General features: G+C 40.9%; 1 protein-coding gene across 2 annotated transcripts in view; it reads left to right on the top strand.

Moving 5' to 3' along the window:
- Positions 1-24,609, top strand: part of Ppp3r1 (protein phosphatase 3 regulatory subunit B, alpha) — a 55,414-nt gene extending 30,805 nt beyond the window's left edge. For both annotated transcript variants that reach the window (XM_037208965.1, XM_028887412.1), the window contains exons 2-6: positions 4,154-4,193; positions 15,962-16,138; positions 17,069-17,128; positions 17,517-17,701; positions 22,506-24,609. In XM_037208965.1, coding sequence (XP_037064860.1) covers positions 4,154-4,193; positions 15,962-16,138; positions 17,069-17,128; positions 17,517-17,701; positions 22,506-22,553 — 510 coding nt within the window. In that variant the 3' untranslated portion in view covers positions 22,554-24,609. The remainder of the gene's footprint in view (positions 1-4,153; positions 4,194-15,961; positions 16,139-17,068; positions 17,129-17,516; positions 17,702-22,505) is intronic.
- Positions 24,610-24,660: the final 51 nt, after the last annotated feature.

Raw genomic sequence — 24,660 nt, 5'->3', positions numbered from 1 at the left:
GAGTGTTTCTTAGGTCTATTAGCTCATTATTCTACTTTGAAAATGTCTTCACTTAGTTCTAGTTTAAAGGTAATTAAATTTTCAATTAATACATTTGAGACATCTGAAGGATTTTAGGCCTTTAAGATTTCCTTTGAAGAGCAATGTCATTGTTAGGACACATCACATGGGAGGGCCAGCAGATTGTGTCTGTGTGAAGGCTTTCTTACATAAAAGCCTTTGCTGCATCTGGTAATACTCGATGTGTAGCTTATACGTTTGGGTTGTATTCTTAAATCCTGACACTTAAGTCTTGTGCAGTGACTGCCTGCATTATACTGGTTGCTTTGTAAAACACTATTTTGGATATAGACCACATCCTCACGCCCCTCTTTTGAGTTTGTTTAATGTTGAGGTCTCACATTCCTGGACAGATTAAAGACTGACACAGAGGAAAGACCCATTTGCAAGTGGATGGTTGAAAGTTCATCCATAGTGTTTGGTAGTCATCATTTGACTTCATATCTATGAAAGCTTATTTACGGGATTAGAATATGTAAGTGTGTTCTGTATCCTGCACTAAAGAACATAGTGAAGAAGGCAGGCATTTGCTACTGAGGAGGTTGAAGTGCACTGATACATTCCCTAGGAGGAAGACCTAAGGTCATGTCGTCTCTTTGCGTGACTAATAAGAAGGTGTGTGAGGGCTAGATAGAGGCAAGCTCAGTGGTTAGGGGCTCTGACTGCTTCTCCACAGGACTTCACACCCACATGGCAGTTAACCAGCTGTGACTCCAGACCCTGGGGAACCTATGTCCTCTTTGGACCTCCAAGGGCACCAGGCTTGCAAATGGAACACAGGCATACTTGGAGGCCACACACCCACACACACATTTTTACAAAGGTCAATGTGGTTGTGTTAGACTAGATCAGCAAGCCATTTTGAAAATTTCATCTCCTAAGGTCACTTTAAAGACACCTAGCGGGGAGGAGGGGAATGGATACTGTGGGTCATTTCTTGTGATCTAGCAACCAACATAGTTTACAGTTACTGGTCAAATTCAGTTTGTGCTGTTCTTATGATTCATTGAAAATCTACAGTGAAAAGAAATTGGGAATTATTGTCCCTGTTATTATGCTTAACCTCTTCCTGATTAAACTTTTTCTTTAGTTTGTTTATAACCCTATTATATGAATCCTAGTAATAGATTACATATTAATAGAATACATAAACACTTACATTCTAAGAAAACATTATAGAATAATTCAGATTACGATGGAGCCATGATAGACTGTTAAAATCTTTACCGTAGAACCATGTTCAGTTGGATTAGGTTTTTTTGTTGTTTTGAAATAATCTAATGTATGTGAGGCTGGCCTTGAACTGCCGATCTTCCTGGCTCTCCCTTCCAGTTGCTGGTATGCTAGGATTATAGACAGAAGCCAAAACTCTCACTTTCTATCTCTTTTTTCTTTTCTTTTTCTCATTTAGTGTTTTGCAGTTCACAATTTTCTCTTCTTCAAATTCTTTAAATTTTAGTTGCTATTCTTTTTTATTGATGTTTTAGTTTTAATTTTACTTTATTGTTATTGTTTCGAGACAGGGTCTTGCTGTTCTGTAACTTGATATGTAGATCAGGCTGGTTGCAAACTCACAGATCCACCTGCCTCTGTCTCTCAGTTGCTGGTGTTAAAGGTGTGTGTCACTGTGCATACCCTTCTCCTCTTTTTAGTTTTGAAAAACTGTCTGAGCTGTGTTTTGTAGGCCAGCATAAATAATAGGCCTAAGTGATCCTCTTGCCTCAGCTTCTTGAGTACTGGAACTATAAGCAATTCCCTGCCCACTGAGCTTGGATTTGTGTTCTGGGGGGTCTTGTGGGTGGGGTAAGTTAACCATGTATATGTTGATAATTGAAAATTTCCAAGTTGTAAAGTTTTATCTCTAGTGACAGTCTTTCCTCTGAGCCTAGGTTCTGTAAGTTCTTGACAGACAGGTGCATGCACAGAAGCGCACGCGCGTGCGCGCGCGGGATACCCATAGGCTGATTACACTCTCAAAGTTATATGTTGGGGGAATAGTATTGAGAACATACAGTTGATACTTTGATCATGCCTACCATAGTGCATTATATAATGCATTATATGTGTGTAGTTTTCCTTACAATGGTTTTGTTAAAGAAGGTTAATAGTAGACTCTTGTCTTTACATATAGAAAAAATATTTAGATTATTAGTACATCAGTTTAATCAGATGTAAATTTTCATAGTAAAATTACACCCAGATAGTACCATGAAAGAAGAATCAGTTATGCTAGAGATTAATCATAGTATAAAAACATAAAAGTATGAATAAATTAAAATTAGGGACTTAAGGGTTGGAGAGATGACTCTGTGGTTAAGAGCACTGACTGCTCTTCCAGAGGACCTGGGTTCAATTCCCAGCACCCACATTGCAGTTTACAACTGCCTGTATCTCCAAGTCCAGGGATCTGATACTCTCACACAGGCACCGCAGGCAAAACACCAATGCACAAAGAAGATAAAAATAAATTTTTTTTTAAAAAGGAAAAAAATTAGGGACTTAAAAGTGGTTCTCTTTCCAAAAGGAGGCTAGTTCTTGGAGAAAAATCATTGATTCCTGGTCCTAGGATGGAAAGCATAATGTGGTGTAAAGTGTGCAGAAGGATGTGCACATATCTGAAGGACACAGGAACCAACTCACCAAATAGGAACTGGCTATATTTGAAGTGATTTAAGCATTAGATTAGATAATATTGGTAAGTGATTATAGTTCAATCTCATAAAATCCACAAGTCCATGCCAGGCATGGCTTTGCATACCTTTAATCCCAGCATTTGGCAGCAGAGGCAGGTGGATCTCTGACTTCAAGGCTAATTTGGGCTGCAGAGTGAGTTCCAGACCAGCTAGGACATAGTCCTTGCCACATGACTGAAGTAAGCAAGCTGAACAATACAAGACTGTCAGCAGAATAGAATCTGCAGTAATTTAAACCTAATTACAGAGTTAATTTTAATCAGACCTTAGTTTGACATCAGATTCTGTTAAGGCAGGCTACACAGTGGAAGATAGCACAGTTCTGTGACCGTCTTAGAATCTGCTCCCATGGTACTGAACACAATACAGCTGACTCGATAGTGTCTCTAGCTGTTGAGTAACTGGATGAAGTTGAAGTGGTAGTTTAAGTATTTACCTAGTCTGGGAACAACTTCCCCCATACATGTTAGGTAGAAGCAGACAGCGCTGTGTAGTAAGACTCTGTCCAAAAAAGCCAAACAAACAATATCTTGTACACCAAGCAGAGGAATTTATTTATGGACTTTATCATCACGTGATCTTGTGACTAACCTGGTAATATTGTATAATGCTTGAATTCTGTAGGCTTTCTTACTATGTAAGTTTAAAACATATTAGCTTTAGGAAATCTAGGCCTGTACTTTTTCTAGAAATTAGAGGACAGGGTGACTTCTTATGTAAAGAAATACTTAGAAGTAGTTTTAAATGGCTTGCTGTTTATATTGGGCTTCATGTTCCTGTTAGCATTTCACTAATATTTCAGGTGTACAGGATTTGGAAAATTCTCTTTTACTGAATGTGTATAAAAAACAACAAGGTTTTTCTTCTTAACAGTCTCATTAAACTTTACTTAAGCAGAAATGATAGGAATGCTTCACTCTGAGCTTTTTATCAAAATAAGTTCATTATCCTGATCTGTTGGCACAGGCCTGCAATCTCAGTACTTGGGGGTTGAGGCAGGAGATTCAGGAGTTCAGTCATCCTTACCTACATAAGGAGTCAAGGCCAGTCTGGGCCTTGGAACAGTTTCTCAGAAAAAGAAACAAAATAAACTTAGTTTATCCAGCAAGACAAATGAGTGCATTCACAGTCTCTAACGTGGATTTTGTGTGTAGTGTTTATAGTAGTAAAGATACTTGAACTGTATTTTAATCAAATGCTTGCATAAGTCTTAATGATAACTTATTCTTTGTCTGCCATATTGCTCACTATATTTTCTTATCAGTTAAAAAGTATAGTTTATAATTCCAAACATAAATTTATGGCTCATTTACCTGTTTTGTCACATACAAAAGTTGTTTAATAGTCCAAAGACATTTTACTGTATCTCATAACTAATTGATTCTTTCTTCCTCCCTCAGGGAAATGAGGCGAGTTACCCGTTGGAAATGTGCTCACACTGTAAGTTGAATATAATCGCAACAACCATTTGTTTTTCTTATAAATCTCTGTGTGTGTGTGTGTGTGTGTGTGTGTGTGTGTGTGTGTGTGTGTTTTACATCTCTATGATGCTTTCTTACTGATTTTGTATCAAATGTAGTCCACATTTAAAATGGAGAACACATGGATCAGATATTCTTTTCCTTACCAGAGTAGGGAATTTAAAAAACAAAACAAAACAAAACAGATTTTATGATTAATATCTGCACAATGTTGTAATTACTTGTTATAAACCCCCAAATCTCTATGACTTAAGTTCACAGAGGGTTCTTTGCAGTTTCAAAGTGAATTTCTTACCATGTTTTTTTTTTGTTCTGTTTTTTTTTTTTCCCCTGTTTGTTGATCGAAAGATCTGAACGCCTTTGTTTTGTAATGTTAATAGCTGTACCCAGTATTCCCAAAATTCTTTGGGAAATAGAATTACAAGAACATGAAAGCTGGTATTTTGTGGGTTAGCACTTGTCACATAGCCCAGTTTGCTATCACATGGACTGGAAAGTAGATCCTTCTGTACGTTCAGGAAGAAGAAACAGATGTGTTCAGTTGGTATTTTGCAGTTTTTTTTAGATCCGGATGAAATGGGGTGGGTAACTGAATGAAAGGCAGTTGTCAAAGGCTTCTTCAGATACTGTAAATGTTTCTTAAAAGTTTGAGGCTTTTTAAAATTTTTAATTGTATTTTACTTATTTCGACATGTGTGGGTGGGGTGGAAGGTATGTGTGTGCCACAGTGTCATATGGAGATCAGAGGGCAACTTGGGGGGTTTGGTTTTTCTCTTTGCACCATACTGGTCCAAAGAATCCAACTGGAGGTATGTTATCAGGTGTGGCAGCATGCACCTTTACCTGCTAAGCAATTTTTGCCAACTCCTCATTCATTCATTCATCTATTCATTCATTTATGAGATAGGTTCTCACTGTGCAGCCCTGTGTGTGTGTATCTATCTATCTATCTATCTATCTATCTATCTATCTATCTATCTATCTATCTATCTATCATGCAATCAATCATCTAGACAGGCTCTCACAATGTGGCCTTACCCATTTTTTTTTGCTTATTTATTCAGCATGCTGTCACTGTGCAGCCTTAAATTTATTTACTTATTTATTTATGAATGATATAGATTCTCGCTGTGTAGCCCTACTTAATTAATTGTTTGTTTGTTTGTGGGACAAGTCCTCACTGTGTAGCCCTATTTACTATTTGTTTGTTTGTTTAATGGGCAGGTTCTCCTGTGTAGCCCTATACATTCATTCATTCATTCATTCATTCATGGGACAGGTTTATTATCCCTTTATTACATTTCATATCAGGCTTTTCTTTAAACTTTTTATCTCCTTGAGATCTGTACTTAGCTTCATTACACTTCCTGGTGCTCTTTTTTCCCTCAAACTTTATTTTATAATTCTCTTTGCTCAGCTTATTCTTCATTGTAGAACTGCATAAGAGTGAACACTAATAACCACATGATAGAGTCAATACTAGGCTATCTAGAAATCTCCTCCTCTAATAGCATTAATCCAAAACTCTTCAATTTAACCTCAGGTAGATTTTTTTTTTTTTCCAGACAAGGGCAGAAAGCAGCCATTCTTGGCCAAAATATCACAAAAATGGTCTCTAGGCTGGTAATATTCTTCCCCTCCAAAACTCCTTGAGCTGGACCCTCACAGTTCAAATCCCCCTTGGCACTGTCTTCCATGCTTCTTCTAGGATGGCTCATTAAGACCAGTTTAACATGTTCATCTGCTTTCCTAATCCAAAGTCCCAAAGTCCACATTCTGCCACCAAGCAGCATGGTCGGGCCTGTCAACAGCAATCCCCGCTCCCTGGTACCAACTTCTTAGTGTTGTGTTGCTGTGAAGAGACACCATGACCATGGCAACTCCTATAAAAACAAATTAATGGCGGCTTACAGTTTCAGAGGTTTAGATCCGTTATCATGGTGGAGAGCATGGAGACATGCAAGCTGGCTTGTTGCTGGGTTAGTAGCTGAGAGTTCTACATCCAGATCCACAGTCAGCAGGAAGAAAAGAGCCTCTGGGCCTGGCTTGGGTTTCTGAAACCTCAAAGCCCATCACCCCGTGAAACACTTTGTCCAACAAGGCCATACCTCCTTATCCTTTCAAATAGTGTCACTCACAGTGACCAAGCATTCAAATCTGTAAGCCTGTGGGGCTGTTCCTATTCAAACTGCCATGTCACACCTGGCAATTGTAGTGCTATTGTTGTGTGTGTGAGTAAATGGTGTGCGTGTGTGGAAGTTAGAAGACAACCCTGGAGGCCGTTCTCGCCTATCTTTATGTGAGTTCCAGGAGTTGAGCTCAGGTCTCCTCGAGCCCCTTTACCCTCTGAGCCATTTCGCCAGCCCAGTTTTATATACATGTTAGAGGAAGGGCTGGGTGTTAATTCAGACTAGGAATTGGCTTACTCGAACAATATGTTGTATGTAGCAAGAGTTCTGAAAACACTTAGGTCACTTCTGTCTGGCCACAGTGCTGGCGGTGACCCAAATAGGCTGCTCTGTGGAGGCTCTGTTCACGTTGATGGCCTTTAAGATACTTGAGAGTTGACCACCACGGTTTCTTTCTCAGTGTATTGTAATTGCTGTTAATCCTTGGGGGTTAGAAATTAAATCTTCAGAAATATTTGATATGTAGAATAACACTTATTTTCCTTACTGTCTATTTCATTGATAATGTAAGATTTAGGAATAAAAGCCATGTGACTCATGGGCTTGGTCGTACTGGTTTCTTTTTCTTTTTTAAGACTACCTTTTTCTTTCTTTTTTTTTTTAAGGATTTATTTATTTATTATGTATACAGTGTTCTGTCTGCATGTATGCCTGCACAACAGAAGAGGGCACCAGATCTCCTTACAGATGGTTGTGAGCCACCATGTGGTTGGTGGGAATTGAACTAAGGACCTCTGGAAGAACAGTCAGTGTCTCCAGCCTGGTCATACTGTTCCTATACATTAGGGTTCCATTACTTTGGTCCTGTCTGCCTTACTGTTTATGTACCTGCTCCCCCTAATCTTCAGATTGTAATTTCTCTTGTGTCTGAACAACTTCATCCCCCCCCCACCAGTTGCTTTTGGCGCTGATGTTTTTTTGTTTCTGTTTTTGTTTTAGTTTTTTTTTTTTTTTTAAATAATCCCTTTCATAAGCACCATACCTGTTACACTGTTTTCCATTTATAGTAGGTCTGTTAGTATGGAAAGTAAGGTTTTAGTTTACATTATCAACATTAGTTAGCATGATTCAGACCATGCTCTGGTATTTAGTACATACCAGATTCTTTGGCAGCCAGAGTTCTCCGTGTCACTTAGTTTCTGCCATAGACACAGTTACTCGAGGTTTGGAAGGTAAAATGGCCTGGGGCTTGTTCTGTTTTTCCTGTAAGACTCTGGTGTGATTGGCGCTGTTGTGTTTTTGCACCGTTCTGGAGCCACAAGTTTAACATTTGCTTTGTAGCTTCCTGGTTTTTAGGGCGGCAATACTTGAGTTGATAGTGCAGTTCCGTAGTGCGGCTTATAAAAGTTTTAAAGTTTAATGCAGTCCCTCCACCTTTCTCTCTTTCCACCCCACCCTCTCTCCTTTTACATCCCTTTTGTCTTCTATCGTCAAGAATCAGTGCTTAGGCCTTGGTGTGGTGGCATACATCTGTGATTCCAGCAATTGGAAGCTGAGGGAGGAGGATCGTCATGAGTTGGAGGCCAACCTAAAAGATGTAATGAAACTGTCTCAAAAGCCCAAAGCCTGTGGTCTGTCAGCTAACGCATTTGACTTGGTTGTCTGTTGTGCAACCCCGGGTAGCACAGTAGTTTAAGGGAAGGTGTTGTACAGCTTGTGCACTCACGGGGGATGGAGCAGTGACTGCCCTGGCTAGGTGGGGAGGAAGGAAGGACCCACTATAGAAAAGAAGACAGACAGGTGGTGTGTGCAATGTGTTTCTCTTGGCACATAAATAAAGTGCTCTAAGAGAAAACCTTGGTAACACCAAATAGCTATTCCAGAAACGTTGGGCATCAGGAATGGAGAACAGGAGTGAGATGGGCTGAGGACTTGGTATCCGAGAACCAAAAGAAAGAAATGAAGCCTTAGTAATTCTTGTTTTAAGAACTAGTGATGACCAGGTAGCTGTTGTCTTCTTTGAAAGAAGTCAGGTCTCTCAAGTGAACAGGTGTTTCTCAGGAAAAGGTGGCATCTCTGGAATTGGAATGGAGACCGTTGATAGGTTAAGATAGTTTGAAGCTTCCAAGGTTCCAGATCATTCTGCTGTCCTCAGCAGAAGCAGCCCTGTTAGCCCTTTTGTGTGGTTAGTTCTTCTTGCTTGGATCCTTTTGTCTTGCACTGAGTTGTTGCTTGGCTTTTGTAGAATTGAAATCGCTCTTCTCAGTTTAAGTCCTTTTGTACCTGGTTTGTTGTTGTGTGTTTGTTTACAGCGTTCTGGTGCCAGTCTGTAGCCCACTGCTTTGCTGTGTGGCCCAGCCTGACCTGCAGCTGTGTAGATTGTTCTTGAAGTTCCTTTGCTTCAGCCTCCCATGGACTTGCCTCCGAGGCGTGTGCCACCACATCCAGCTTAGTAATTGTTGACTTACTTTTTTGTGACACGGTCTCATGTGTGTATCAGGCTAGCCTTTCTCTAAAACCAAAGTTGATCTTCAACTTCTATTCTTCCTGCCTTCTGAATACTGGAATTACAGGCATCCCCCAGTATCCAGTTTATGAGGTGTTAGTGATGTCTAGCTTTATTTATTTATTTGACTGTTACTTGATGATTTTGAAGTAGCTAAAGAATTTTAATCTTAGAAGCACTGAAAGCCCACATGAGTAATTCTTGTTTTCTAAATTCATGATACATATCTAAAATCTACCCATTTTATTTTTAATTATGCTTATGCCTAGGTCTCTGGGTGCAAATGTTTGGGAAGGTCAGAAGAGGGTCCCCTGAATCTAGAGTTAGAAGACGTGTTAGCTCCCTGGATATGTGGTTGCTGGACTCTGAAGTCAGATTCTGTACATGAGCAGGGAGTGCTGGGAACCATCTCCCAGCCACTGAGGTCCTGTTCTAGAAAATAGAGAGCTGAAATGCATGTGACTATCCATATTTAATACACTACTGCAGTCTTTCATATATTGGTAATAACTTTGCTTTGGTCATTTGGTAGTTGATCTGTTTTATGCAGAATATAAATATTAAACTACTGGTCTCTAAACAAGTTTTTTTTGTCTTTATTGATATATAACACACTCACTTTGAGAACATGGTGATGGGCTGCAGAAGCCGTGCATCACGTGTGAAATGTGCTGTAACATACCCTCCCACCCCCACCCAGCGTTTCTCCTTCCCCTCAGGTTGCCTTGCTTCTCCTTCCATGTCACACATGAATTCAAACCTGACAAACATGGGGTGTTTCTTTTGTCGAGTTTGAGCTATTTTGCTTAGTGTTATAACCTCCCTCCAGTCAGTCTACTTTCTTGTGATTGACATGATTGCATTCTCTCGTCAGCCCTTTGGGTGTACGCCTGGGTGGTACCGCTGGGAGTCTTTCCCTCCTTCATGTGTGCTGCAGGGGTAGAACTCGGGTCATCAGCTATGTGTCAAGTGTCTAACTGCCAAGCCATCTTGCTGGCCTCCAAACCTTCTTTTTATTTCACAGACAGAAAGGGAATCCCAATAGGAGTCATTCTTCAAAGTCTTCATTTCACTTAGCCACCAATCAAGAGAAGTGAAGATGCTAGGCACAATGAAAATTCCATGTAATAGAATGAATTTTGCAAAGAATTAGAATATTTGTCCAATAAAAGTATTCGGTGGTTACTATGTAATTAGCAGGAATGCACTGAGTAGGAGAAATTATTTCTGATAGGATTTTCTTCCTCTAACGCACGCGGCAGGCGGCAGCTTTCTTTCAGTTTGCCGCAACCCAAGAGGAGGTTTCAAGGGGAAAACAGAACATGTTAAGACACATTTTTGACTGGTGGAATGTAGAATAAAAACTAGTCGTGGAGTTTCAATGGAACACCAAGTAAAGAGGAGAGCTGCAAACAGAACGGGCGTTACAAAGACGAGAATAAAACTCTCACGGATAAAGTGTAATGCTAGTAGGTTTGTGAGCAGTAAAATTGAGAGACACCTGTGAAGTTTGCTAGCCAAGGACTCTTACACAGTCTCAGGTAAACATTCAGTGCTGTTTCAGATCTTTAATCCCAGCATTTTTGGAGAGGCAGGTGAATCTCTTGAGGTAAAGGCCGCCTAGCGCTATATAGTGAGACCATGTCTCAGAAATAAAATAAGAAGACCATGACACTTTATTTGTGCTGGAGAGATGGCTTAGCAGTTAAGAGCACTTATTGTTCTTGTGGAAGACTGGAGTTGATTCCCAGCGTCCAAACCAGGCCGTCACAACTGCCTTTAACTCCAGATCCGGGGCTCCAACCCCACCTCTGACCTCCCAGGGCCTGTACACACAGACATGCACTTAAACAGAAGGAAGGGAAGGAGGGGAGGGTGAAGGAGGGAGGGAGAAGGCGGCGAAATGCTACCGTTTTAAGTGGAAGACTTGGCCTTAAATGAAATTGTTCAGTATATGGTAAAGGAAGTGCACAATAATGGCCTCCAAAAACACAGTGGATCAAGAAAAAGGAGGCTGTAGATGTAACCAACCGACTTAGTAAATAAGAAACAGAACCAATGCAAAGAAGAAAGCCAAGAGGTCAGAGCTAAAAGCTAAAACCTTACCCTTCTCCTGTGGTGGTCCTACCTCTCCGAACCAGAGCTACTTCCTGTATTAAAGTCTTTATATAGGGTTTCTGTTCTGCCTTCTCATTGGTTGTAAACCCAACCACATGACCGCCTCGTCACGGCCTGTCTGTATAGACCTCCAGGTCTTCTGTGGTTGGTATTGAGATTAAAGGCCTGTGTCTCCAATACTGACTGTATCCCTGAACACACAGAGACTTACCTAGCTCTGCCTACCAAGTGCTGGGATTACAAGCGTACGCCACCACTGCCCTGCTTTCCTATGGCTTGCTAATAGCTCTGACCCCCGGGCAACTTTATTTATTAACATACAAATAGCATTTTAATACAAGTAAAATATCACCATAGGAGGCTATGACAGTAACTTCAGAGTGAAGGGTGAAAAGAAAGGAGAGGAAGGGAGGGAGGAAGAGGAGGAGAGAGAGACAGTCTCTGAAGAATCTTGAGCGCCTGGAGGAGCTAGGTCCTGGTTAGGACCATAAATGGGGGTTGTTTCTATAGGGAGGTGTGGCCTGGTCTCTGGCTGTGGGATTTGGCCTTCTACAAGTGACTGCTGTCTTTTAGGGGCAGGCCCATGTTCTCACAAAAGTGAGATCAAGATTGCCTGTTTGTTATGTATTACTTTGCCCAGCCAAAGCTTTGTGTTCTGTCTTAAATCAACCTTATTGCTGCTACCGCAAGTCCCTCTTTTGCATTTGTCTCTTTACTCCAAGTTCGTTTGATAGTTAGTGTGCCTGTCTGTACTGTGATGAGGACGGGCTTGGACAGTCCAGTTCCTTAGAAGCAGTGGAAGGGGGTGAGGAGAAAGAAAAGAAGACCAGGTAGACAGAGGCAAAGGCTGGATGGTAGTCTCACACATAAATCCACAAACGTCAAGCCATCGATGGAGGCCAACAGCTAGACCTGCTAAGTGGGATTGTGTGAAATCAGCAGCATGAGGAGGATAAACTATCAGAAACTAAAAACACATAACACAATCGTCATATTATAGTTGGTGTGCTCGGAGAACAAAGTAAAAAATCAAACCTGAACAAGATCGGAAGGTGAAGTGTGGTGTGCTCGTAGGCTGGTGGTTTTCTTGTTTCAGGGATGATGAGTAGAGAGGGAAATGTCCTTGCAAATGGACATTTCTTATTTCTAATTAACAAAGCTGGGGAACCCTGCAGCTCCTTAGCAGAACTCAAGGGTCCAGCTCCAATTGAGGAAGTTTCCAGCAGGGTTTTGTCAGGGACTGGAGGTTGTATCAGATCTCCTCTCCCGCTAGTCTTCCCCCAAAGAGGATGTAACAGTGTCTTCCTTGATTCAGAACTTTCTCTTTTCTTGGGGATTCTTAAAGAAGGGAGGAGAGAGTGATGAGGCAAACCAGAGGACAGAGGGGAGGGAGGGGCTGTGCGATCTGGAGTCCTCAGAACTCAGTTTCAGTTCCAGCAGTGTTTCCAAGATTTACTTCCTGTTCCTTAATATTTCTTTTCCTCCTCAAGTTTGATAGTTTGCTAAACACTCGAATTTCTTTTTAAGCTAGTAATTTCTTCATTTCTTGGATTGCTTTTAAGTTCCTATTAGACTGTCTATTTTTCATCTTTTGATTGCCTACAATTAGAAATTGCAGTAAGAAATAAATGAATAGACCATTCAGGAGTACCAACTATTCCCCATTTCCCCAAATGCTTGCAGCTTTCCAGTTAGCATGCTAACTATAAAACATGAAGGCAGCTACTGCTGAGCGTTTTCTCCCAGCACACGCTTCCTCTCCTGAAGTTGTGGTTCCATTGTAGTCCCACCCTCCTCCTCCCCTAAAAATGACAGCCGTTTATGTGAGCTGGTGGCATTGTTTGGATTCTATTTCTGTGCTGCTAACAGGAGTGATTTCCTTGCTGTTGCCCTGAGGTATTTCGTTCCTCCCCTGGTGTACTACAAGTTTTATCTCACAGGTTTGGGATGTCATGAGGCAGCCCCATATCTAAAAGATTACCCTTAAGTGTGTCTTCTGGGCATGCACGGAAGTTTTTTCAATTTCGGAAGGAAGTACGCTGCCTCAGGGCTTCCCTTTGAGGCCATTGAATGTCCTAGGAAGTTCCCCTTGACACCTCTAGGACTGGAAAGAACATGTGCCTCTTCAGTGTTTCTCTGAGTTGCTCAGAGCATTTCTATACTAAGAATAGTCAGGTTCCAGAAAGCAGAAGAGACAAATGCTAGGCTAGAGCAGTGCTAGGAGAAAAGATGGAAAGATGGCGAACAAGGCTGTGACTAGCACTCTGAAATGAGGGCCATTAACAACCAAAGAGGAGATCCAGGCCACAGGAAGAACGCCTCATTTACCTGAGAAGACAGTGCAGACCTCTGGGTGCATGGGACTAAGTGCTGCCAAGTGAACGACTCTTTGTGAAAGTAGATAATCCTTTGAGTCACTGAGGGATTGCAGAAACACTCAACGTGAATCACAGCTCTGACTCCAATGGCAATATAATTTATTCTCTATTCTTTACATGAATACAACTGACTAGTTCAGGAACAGAGAGTTGGGTTATACTGACTAGCACAGTCACCATTAAATTCTTTCTTGATAGCTGCAGAACAAACGAAAGTTATAAAACTAATGTATTTAACCAAATATGTTTACGAGCATCTGTGGTGGGTGGATTACAGTGAAGCAGAGAATCCTTGCCATAGGTTCAGAGGCTATGTTGACATTCTTAGCTTTTGGGTCGCTGGAAGTCAGTGGTCTGCTAAGTTATATACCCCGATGGTCAGCAGGTATTAAAGTTATTAAAGAAGCCAAGGTCTGAGATAATTTAGACTGTATTTAGAACATACTGAAAGTACAGAATCATGAAATTTTGATCCGTTCCTTTTAGAACTCTTCTTCAGCCTGGGTGTGGCATCTCTTCAGGTCACTTCAGTTCACATAGTTTAAATTTATAGGTAAGCTTTTCAGCTGTAAAGAAAAGATGATCTGCACTCAGGAGGCAGAGCCAAGCAGATCTCTGAGCTCAAGGGTAGCCTGGTCTGCATAGCATGTCCAGGCCAGCCGAGTCTGCGGAGTGAGGCCTTGCCTCAAAAAAAAAAAAAAAAACAACCCGTTTTTGAAAGAAAAGATAATCTTTTCAGAACTGTCCTTCAAAAAAGTGGAAAAAACACATGCTCATAGTTTGTTGAAACAGTGGAAAACATACAAGATTGAAGTTTGGTTTTCTGACTTTTTTTTTTAATGGAAGAATGGAATCTTTGGTGAAAGGTAGTGTCAGATGTGGAAATATATGCTTCAGTACTTATGCAAAGTACTGATCTGTGACTGCTAAATACTGAATGGGGGTAGAGTTTGAACTGTTTTAGAGCTGTCTGTAGACTGGTTAAAAAACTAGCATTTCAAAAAGTGAAATCCTGTTTCATGTGTTACCTTGCAGCACACCTCACCCTTGCAACACGTGGATGCCTGCCTCTGTGGAGATGGTAGCCACACTCCCTCAGCACACCTCACCCACTGTGTGCAGTGGGAGGTCGTGCGTGGATGCCTGCCTCTGTGGAGATGGTAGCCACACTCCCTTGAGCAGTGCATGAGAGAACGACGTTTCCCATTTTGAAGTTTGTGTTCTCTGATCTTGATTTCAAACACTTTTTTCTTTGTTGTCCTCCACCCCTAAGCACTGTTCATGGCTTTGTCTTCCTAACCAGCTTCATAATAGATAATTAGGCACAGATGCCATGAGTTTGGTCTTCTGAGATGAGTGATATATATAAACCATGCATGTGACATAAATATTCTGCCTGTCTGTCTCTCAACACTCAGTATTCTGAAGAGTGCTGGGCAGTGCAGTAGGCTGTAACTCCCAGCTGCCATGTTGAACACCGTGTACAGTGTGCTCAGGTGAGGGGCCGTGGGCATACTATACCAAATTACATGATGTGTTCCATGCTTTATCACTGAACATGCTTGGAGAATTAGGTGGTTTGCTCACCTGTCCATGTATGTTAGATGAGGCTAATCCGTGATGTCTGCTAGATTTGATGTATTGTGTGCATTCCTATGTGTTGGTTGGTATCTTATCCCATCTCTAAGTCTCAGAGTATCTATACTAGGAGAAATCTCCGTAAGTCCACAAAGTTCCATGTTTTACTGACATTCCTCTCCCCATTTTGAATTGCGATTGACATCAGTGCCATCCTGTGACTGTGTGGTTTTACTTTAGTACCATAGATGATTTTTGCAGTATGCATTTTAATATGTTTTTATATTTTAAATGAACACTTTAATTTTACGTCCCTACAAGGAGTATCGTGTGTATGTGTCATAAACAGATATTTAGAAGGTACTTTGAGAGCTTTTCATTTCTAAATTTTATGTGTATGTGTGGTTTGGCTGCTTGTATGTCTGTGTACAACTTAAGTTCCTGGTGCCCACAGAGACCAGCACAGGGCATCAGATCTAGAACTGGAGTTACAGATGGTTGTGAACTCCTATGTGGGTACTGGTGATTGAACCTGGGTCCTCTGATAGTGCTAGCAGGCAGTGCTCTTAAGTACTGGGCCATCTCTCTACCCTCTACTTTTCTCTAGAAGTACTGAAAGCCGAGGTTTGATGAGAGATGTGAAAGCTATATTGTAGTTGCTCATACTTGGAACCTGAAAGAATATTCAGGAAGCCTACATAAACTCCCTGCAAGGAAACTGGATGATGCCGGGTAAAATGGGTGGGAAACTTTGGAATTTTTAATCATGAAGTATTAGTCATAAATTATACTTTAAAAATGAAAATAAAGGTACCATGGTACAGAGCAGAAACTGATTCAGCCTATATCACAGACCTCCATGGTCAGTTTGGTAAAGTATTGTCACCCTGGGATTATGGCAGGAGCAAACAGAAATGTAACCAAGTGAAAATATTTGTTGTATTTACTTAGAAGCAATTTGTAGCTTCTTAGATCATATTGGAAGTTAAAATCTTGCTGCTTTTTGTTTTGCTTTTAGTTGATGCTGATGAAATTAAAAGGCTAGGAAAGAGATTCAAGAAGCTTGATTTGGACAATTCTGGTTCTTTGAGCGTGGAGGAGTTCATGTCTCTGCCTGAGTTACAACAGAACCCTTTAGTACAGCGGGTAATAGACATATTTGACACAGACGGGAATGGAGAGGTAGACTTCAAAGGTAAGGAAAGGCATTTTGTGTTTTAAAGTTAGCCTTAGTGCACCCTACATAAGAATGAAACTAGATTTTTTTTTTAAGTGTCTCTATTTTGGGTGATTTTATAATTAAAGTTTATGCTAAAACTAATCTGTTAAAGGTGTAATTACCCTTCCCTTTTTGCTTCCTAAGTTATCAAGGTATCTCATAGAGTGTAATCTACCACAGTAAGGGCTACCACAGACTAGTTCCTCTGTTTTAAGAAAATCATTCTCACTCAATGATGGCTTCACAATATTAAAAGCTGTATTTGTCTTTTTCCTTACTGTTTTTTTTTTTTTTTTTTAAAGAGTGAGGCTTGTACTGGTCAGTTTCGGTAGCCCGTGCCTGCCTTATTTCAGCCTAACACCAAGGACTCTTTTGTGCAAATATTGATTGACTGTTGTATCATTTTACATTTGATCTTATACTTTTAAACACACATTTAGCTAGAATTGTCACTGTTCTTGTTTTGTTTATGAATTATTGTTTACCAGATAGTAAGTAAATTATTTTTCTAGAACTTTTCAACAGTGTATTTACATGTTTAGAATAGAAACCTAATCACTTTTTGTTTTGCTAGAACAATGTATAGTCTTTTTCTTGTCATAGTCTAAAGAAAACTGGTTAAATAAATATCCTTAAAGAGTGTTTTTGGATATTAACTGCTTACAGGCCTTAACACTTAATTCATATTGATTAATCTTAAAAATGCAAAATTACATGTTCAAATAAATAAAATGAAATCTCCTTGTGTTTGGAGACTTTAAAATTGACATTATTGATGTTCGTCACTAAGGTTTCTCTGTTCAGCACTGCTTTTAATATTTTGCACAAGAAGTAACCCTTTGAATGTTGCTTTTCTTTATAAAAATTTAAAGTTGTGATTTGTAAACATTTTCAACTTTTATTTAGAATTCATTGAAGGAGTCTCTCAGTTCAGTGTCAAAGGCGACAAGGAACAGAAGCTGAGGTGTAAGTATTTTCCCTGAAACCACCACTCCGCGTTGTGTTCTAGACTTCTAACTTCTTAGTCATAGAAGTTTTACATTCTCAAGAAAAGCACTTGCGATGTTTGCAGCTAGTATATTTGAATAATGAGCTGTTTTTAGTCATATAGCTAGAGAGCAGATGTTCCTGAGGACAGGCATATCACATGTCATAAGTTGTATCACTTATTTTGCCTGGGTTGTCTACACTCATAGCTCAACCTTCTAATCAGTTAATGTTAAGTCCAACTGTGTATGTAGTGTCTTTGTTTTCAAAAGTGCCATCCTCGTAGTCAACTCTTGGTAATGCCGCTTTTCATCTGAAGTATTGTGTTTGCCATAAAATCACACTGATTTCCCCCTCTCATTTTTAGTTGCTTTCCGTATCTACGACATGGATAAAGATGGCTTTATTTCCAATGGGGAACTCTTCCAGGTGTTGAAGATGATGGTGGGGAACAATCTGAAAGATACACAGTTACAGCAGATTGTAGACAAAACCATAATAAATGCAGATAAGGACGGAGATGGAAGAATATCCTTTGAGGAATTCTGTGCTGTAAGTGAAAAGGCTGATTCTTCTATTAAGTGTGTTTTAAAACATTTTAAGGATAGTTTACTAGACAATTTTGTAAGCATATTTTTATTTGAAATTCTGTTTTGTCCAGTTGCCTCACATTCAAGTTTTGGAATATGCTGTTTTAACTGCTGATAATTAAGAGATACTATTCTCAAGAATTAGTATACATGCACAGTCTGATAAAATGCTACAGAAATGGTAGTGGTGTGAATGGATGGAGGTCAGCACCAAGTGTCTGCCTCATATGCTGTCCTTACGTTTTCAACTCTTCTCCCACTGAACCTGAAGCTCACTGTTTCTGCTAGACCAGCTGGCCAGCAAGCCCTGTGATCTCCTGTCTGTCTCCCCAGTGCTGGATCTGCTAAACCAGCTGGCCAGCAAGCCCGGGGGATCTCCTGTCTGTCTCCCTAGTGCTGGATCTGCTAGACCAGCTGGCCAGCAAGCCCGGGATCTCCTGTCTGTCTCCCCAGTGCTGGCATCACAAATGCATACCACCAGCCAGGCAGTGGTGGTGCACACCTTTAATCTCAGCCCTTGGGAGGCAGAGGCAGACAGATCTCTGTGCGTTTGAGGTCAGCCTGGTCTACAGAGTGAGTTCCAGAACAGGCAGGGCTACACAGAGAACCATGTCTTGGACCTGCTACCCCTCTCCAAAAGAATCAAAAAGCAAAACAACAACAACAAAACCCCACAAGTACATTCCATCACATCCAGCTTTTTTATGTGGATTCTAACACAGGTCCTCAAGCCTGCATGGCAAGCTGTTTACCAACATAGCATTCTCCTCATGGTACAGTAACTTACTTGCTGATAGCGCCCCCCACCCCCCATGGGGTATGTTTTTAAGGTTTGTTTAAAAGTAACCCATGGAGTTGAGAATAAAGTTCAGTTGGCGAGCACTTGCCTATCACCTGTAGCCAAGTTTCTCCAGTCCTGCCCAGCCCACATTGAATCTCTACCATCTGTGTCCTGCAGCCTGTTGGTCCCAAGTAAACACACAGGCTTATATTATTTACAGACTATATATGACCTATGGGTCAGGCTTCTTGCTAGCTAGCTCTTATAACTTAACTCAGTTCCTTTCTGTTAACCTATGTGTTGTCACGTGGCTGTGGCGTTACCCGTCTATGGGCATGTTGTTGCTCTTTGGGCATCGGGCTAGCATCTCCTGACTCCACGCTTCTTCCTCTCATCTTTAGTTTGAATGTATCCCCTAACCTTATCCTGCCATGCCATAGGCCAATGTAGCTTTATTTATCAACCAGTCAGAGCAACACATATTCATAGCGTACAGAAAGACATCCCACAGCAGTCACCAGTCAAGAAAATGCTCCACTGTTTTGCCCCTGGGCTGACATTTTCTCAGTTGAGGTCCTCTTCCCTGGATGACTATAGCTTGTGTCAAATTCATGAAACTAACCAGTACAGTCTGAATGTGACGGAATGTTTTGTCTTAAAGCGAAGTTTCCTAGAAGTGAAAGAGAAGTGCAAGTTTGTCTCAGATTAGTATGTAATGTTTACATACGGACTAGCAAGTAACTAGACTAGAGTCCGCCATGACGGGGAAGGTAGAGTACTGGTCACACGTCACCAGTTAGGAAGTCGATGATGACGAATGCAGCTTCTGCTCAACTCTTCTCTCCATTTACAGGCTGGCATCTAAGCCAGAGAAGGTCTGCCCACAGTGGGGCTCTTCTCACTGTTAGTGCCATCAGCCTAGAAGCCTGTCTTCCAGGTGATTCTAGGCTCTGTCAGGTGCTGCTTCACTGCTTGTCAGCTTGAGACCCAAACATCATTTTAAAGCCGTAACGTTCCCCCCGTGCCTGTAAGTTCATAACCACTGTTAGGCCTTTATGGGGGGAGTCCTGCATAGAGGCTTTCTCTAAGAAGGAGAGCCCACCATCCTCTTAGAAACTGGAATAGTCTTCTAGCTTGATTCCTGTTGCTGACAAAACACTGACCAAAAGCAGCTTAGGAGGAGAAGTTACGGTTAGTGACTGATGGAAGTAGGTCTGGTTTTAGTTTGTTTTTTTTTTTTTTTCCTGTGATAAAACACCAAACAGAACCAGCTAGGAGAAGAAAGGATTTGTATCTTACACTTCTACACTAAAGCCCGTCATTAAAGGAATCCAAGGCTCAAGGCAGGAACCTGGAGGCAGGAACTGAAGCAGAGACCTGGAAGAGCACTGTTTCCTGGCTTGTCCCCAGGGCTTGCTCAGCCTGCTTTCTTATACAGCCAGAACCACTGCTGTGGATGGGGTGGCACTGCTGCTCACAGTGTGCTGGGCTCTCCAGCAGCAATGTCAGTCAAGAAAGTCTGCCAAAGGCCAGTGTGACGGAGGCACATAGCCTTAGTTGAGTTCTTTCTTGGGTGTCTTTAGTTTGTATGATGAGCACAAAAGCCAAGGCAGGAACTGAAGCAGAGACTGTGGAGGGCCAATGCTTATTAGCTGGCTTCTGGCCGCCTTTTCGGCTCCCTTTCTTAGACAGCCCAGGGACGGTACTGTCTCTCTGCAGCATACATAGCTGTTCTCGTGAGCCCCCTTCATTCCATCCGTACAGTTCTCCTTGGCAGAACTTCCATGGTCCTGGCATCTAACATTCTGGGCTGTCTGTTGAGATCTAGGAATTCACCTTCAGCACTTCAGGCAATGATTTCTCAAGGTCTCAGCAGGGACTCAACTTTGGCTGTGCTGCAGCTCCCCTCAGTCTTGCATCTTTCAAGCCTTCAAAACCGCTAACACATAGATGACACCATCCAGTTCTTCTAGCCTGGCCCACTGTCCCAGTTGCATCAGCTTCTGTGTGCTGATTCTGGGGTAACAGTCTCATGGGTAGACTTCTGAGGAGCGGGGAACTGTTTATCTAAGGCGTGTTGCATTTGTTTAACTTTGTGAAGCTGTGTTACTGTGCCTGTCTAAATTAACCTGATGGTCTAATAAAGAGTTGAATGGTCAGTAGCAAGGCAGGAGAAAGGATGGGTGGAGCTGGCAGGCAGAGAGAATATATAGGAGAAATCTGATAGGAAAAAAAGAAGTAACCAAAGGAGGACGATACAGGGGCCAGCCACCCAGCTACACAGCAAGCCACAGAGTAAGAAACAAAGAAAGGTATACAGGAATAGAGAAAGATAAAAGCCCAGAGGCAAAAGATAGATGGGATAATTTAAGTAAAGCTGGCTAGAAACAAGCCAAGCTAAGGCTGGGCATTTATAATTAAGAATAAGCCTCCTAGTGTGCTTTATTTGGGAGCTGGGTGGTGGGCCCCCAAAAGGAGCAAAAACAACAGGGAACCCCTCAGTTTGGGCTGAGCTCATTTCTTCAACAGCTGCTGTTGCTGTACTCAAATGAAGATACACATAATTGCACATTAACATGTGATAGTCTTCCAGAACCTGCCCTGATACCTACAGTCAGATCCTCCAGGCAGATGATAGGAAGGAGTAATGGGGGTGGGGAAGTGGCAGAACATCTTAGGAAAGAAATGGGCCTGACCTGTCACTAGGTTTACTCAGTCAGTAGCCTCATATACACAAAGGCTCAGAGCCTCAAACATGGGAAGAAAACCTCTACTATGGAACACAGAAATTAATACAAACCTGTACAAAGTGTTTGGAATAATGATCACTCAACCCCACAAAAAAGACAAAAAAACTGTCCTCAGTAATATACAGAATCCTGGAAACAAACAAACAAAAAACCTGGGTAATACATAAAAGATTATGGAGATTCTTAGGGGCTATGAAGTGAGTGCTAGGGGTCCCAGAAAGAAAATGGAAAAAATAAATAATATAAAAACATCATAATCAAAGGTCATACATTTCCTGAAATGATTTAGTAATAGCATACATAGTATGTTAAAACAGTAGAGCATGAAAATCAGTCTGCAGATTAACAAGACCTAGTCTCGTAGGGCAAAGGCATCATTGAGGGCCTTCATTTCTCAGTATCAGAGTTGGGAACTAGACAGCATTGTTTTGGAGGTAAAAAATATAGATTAAACCTAAAATTCTGTACAGCTGAGTTAAGTTAAACAGTAAAAATAAAGATGTATTCCGGTCCACCTTTCCTCCGAAACTAGAGGATGTTCTGCTGTAAGTCAGAAAAGAATGGGTAAAGTGCCTCCTCACAAGCACGAGGCTTTGCATTCTGATCCCAGTGCTGGAGATGCTGAGACATGCGGATATCTGGAGCTCATGGGAAAGTCAGGATCATATTGTATGCACCATACAATGCAGATGTGCACACCTGCATGTGTTTTACTATGTAGGGGGAGGAGGTATTAAAATTTAACTGGGGGACTCTAGTCCACTCCCCTCCCTTTAATCCAGTTTCTGAAAACAGGTAATGTGTGTTTTTAAGTTTATACTTTCTGGTAAAATGGTGTCCTCGTATCCTTTTTGTTGACTGTGGGAAAAAAAAAAAAAAAAAAAACCACTGGCCCAAAGCAACCAAAAGCTTACAGTTGTAATGCACCATGAAGGGAAATCAGGGCAGGAACTGGTGCAGAAACCATGGAGGAAAACTGCCTACTGTCGTTGTTTCCCATGACTTGCTCAACCACCCAGTACCCACCTGCCCAGGGGTGGCTTCATCCACAATGGACTGGGCCCTCCCACATCAATCATTAGTCAAGAAAGTTCTGCACAGACTGGCCCATAGGCAGTCTGATGGAGGCATTTTCTCAGTTAAGGTTCCTCTTCCCAGATGACTCTAACCTGAGTTAAGCTGACAAAAAGTAGCCAGGACAGATGATTTACTTACTAAAAACTTGTCTGTTACAGGTTGTAGGTGGCCTAGATATCCACAAAAAGATGGTGGTAGATGTGTGACTCTTTGAAGAATACCATCCAACACTTTTGCTTTCTTCTCCATCTCTGAAGATCTGCTCAAGACGTCCAGCAATGCTCTCTGTGTATTTAAATGGAAGTATTTTTCTCTGTGAAGCCACATTTTCCAACATGAGCCTCATGAAGCCAACTAAGTGTTATTGAACTCCTACTCTCTCAATAACTCCGTGTAGCACTTTAAGGTTTGAAGGACAGCAACATGAAAAGAGCATATCAGTGTGGTGGAGAAGGGGAAGGGGTTGGCTCTTTAATTTATTTTTCTTCATCTTTTATAACAAGAAAGTATCTATATATACATATGTAAATATTTATATATAGATATATGTAGCTTTCTATATATTTAGTAGGTTGGCTTTAATTTAATATACTTGATTCAGAAACAAAATGTTAGAGTACAAAAGTGCCAAGCAGAACATCAAACATCCTTACTTTTATTTCACACAGTTTTATATGTAGATAGAAGATTGTACAATGCGCCAGGTATTAGGCCAGCTGTTTCCTTTCTGTGCTTTCTCCTTTGAGAGATTGATAAAGCATTTGTTAATGCCCTATTATTTACCTTAACTACATTTTTGTAACGAGTCTGTAACTTTATTTATATCACTGAATATGTTTCCAGGGACTGTGTCTTATTGCTGAGCAGCGTTTAATCCATCTCTGTTGGAGGTCTAGTTCAGTGCTGTTGCCAAGAGTGGGTTCTTGTGTCCAGAGAAGAACTGCATATGCTATGGCTGCTTCAGGCTGATGCTTTATAGTCACTCTCGTTTTTACTAAGTGTCCCTGAGGAAAAATGTAATTAGCAGTTGTGATTTTATAAAGGTCAGGAGTTTTCTGAGGCAGTCATGACTTTTTAAATGTATTATTTAGTGAAGAAAACCCAAAGTAATCATGTAATGGCTTAGAATAAATATCCTTGCTTCATTCTACACAGTTAAGTACTTTGTCATTAAACTATGTATGAACCATGCACTACCCTTCTGCATTTCAAAAAACATATCGGTTAATCTAAAAAACTAGTAATAACTTTAATGAGCACATATTTATGTAAAATCCTGTTTGTGATTAAAATGGGAAAAGTCTTGCTAATCTATATGCATAGGAGAGCAGATTTTGTCCAGATTCATACTTTTAAAATTCCTGTGCAGAAGGCCAGATAGCCCATGATAGATTTTTGTTGTTTTGCCCACATGATTAGTGACGGATGATGACTTAATAAATTTGTGTGACATAAAAGTACGTCATGTTCTACCACTTGACATTGTCCCTTCCCTTTTCTGCAAAGGTACTGTTGGCTGGAAGTAAAACATTCTGGTTAGTTTTATATGACGGTCTTCCCTATAGAGTTTTTCTATTAAAATTGGTTTTATAATCATGAATGGTCAAGGGTGGGTTGAATCAAGGTGAAAGAATATTAAATTGAGCACACCTGCCTGCCACTGCTGTTCCTTCAACTGAGTGCTGCACACCATGGGCTCTGTCTGTGAGAGAAAAATCCCGGTGCTTGGTGTCTTTGCATGACATGGAGTTTTGCATGTAGATCAATTTAAAATGTACCTCTTGTTTACATAATTTGCATAATTTTAAAAGATGATGTTGCCAAACTTTGGAAATGTTAATATTCAAAATGAAAATCTCCACTACATGTAACTACTTTCTTCCTCTGGATCAGTACGTGGCTCACAATCCCAGCCAGTGGTTTGATCTGTTCCAGTGTCAACTGCCATGTGCTCTGCTTCAAGAGGGAACTAGTCTTTTGTGAATTTTTTTGTACATAATTATTTGTTACAAATATTTTAGCAAATGCTTTCTATATCTCTTGCTTGTGCATATCTTGGCTGGCGTTTGGAAAAAAAATAGTGCGAACTATTTCCTTACTGGGGAATGAGGGTTTTTTCTTTTTTAGTTTGTGTGAGGGAGGTGGGGAGGGCATGGTTTATGTTGAATGTTTAAATTTTCTTCTGCATGATACACGTCATGTTGTGAAATCTTTAGAGAACTTCATACTGTATGAGTAAGAAATAAAATATTTGAAACTTGCTTGGATGTATTCTGTCATCTTTGATGTATTGCTACAGTTGGACGCCCTGTC

This window comes from Peromyscus leucopus, chromosome 10 (assembly GCF_004664715.2).
Source record: "Peromyscus leucopus breed LL Stock chromosome 10, UCI_PerLeu_2.1, whole genome shotgun sequence".
NCBI lineage: Eukaryota > Metazoa > Chordata > Mammalia > Rodentia > Cricetidae > Peromyscus > Peromyscus leucopus.
The sequence above is the reverse complement of the archived record's forward strand: the minus strand, read 5'-3'. Positions and strand labels throughout refer to the sequence as shown.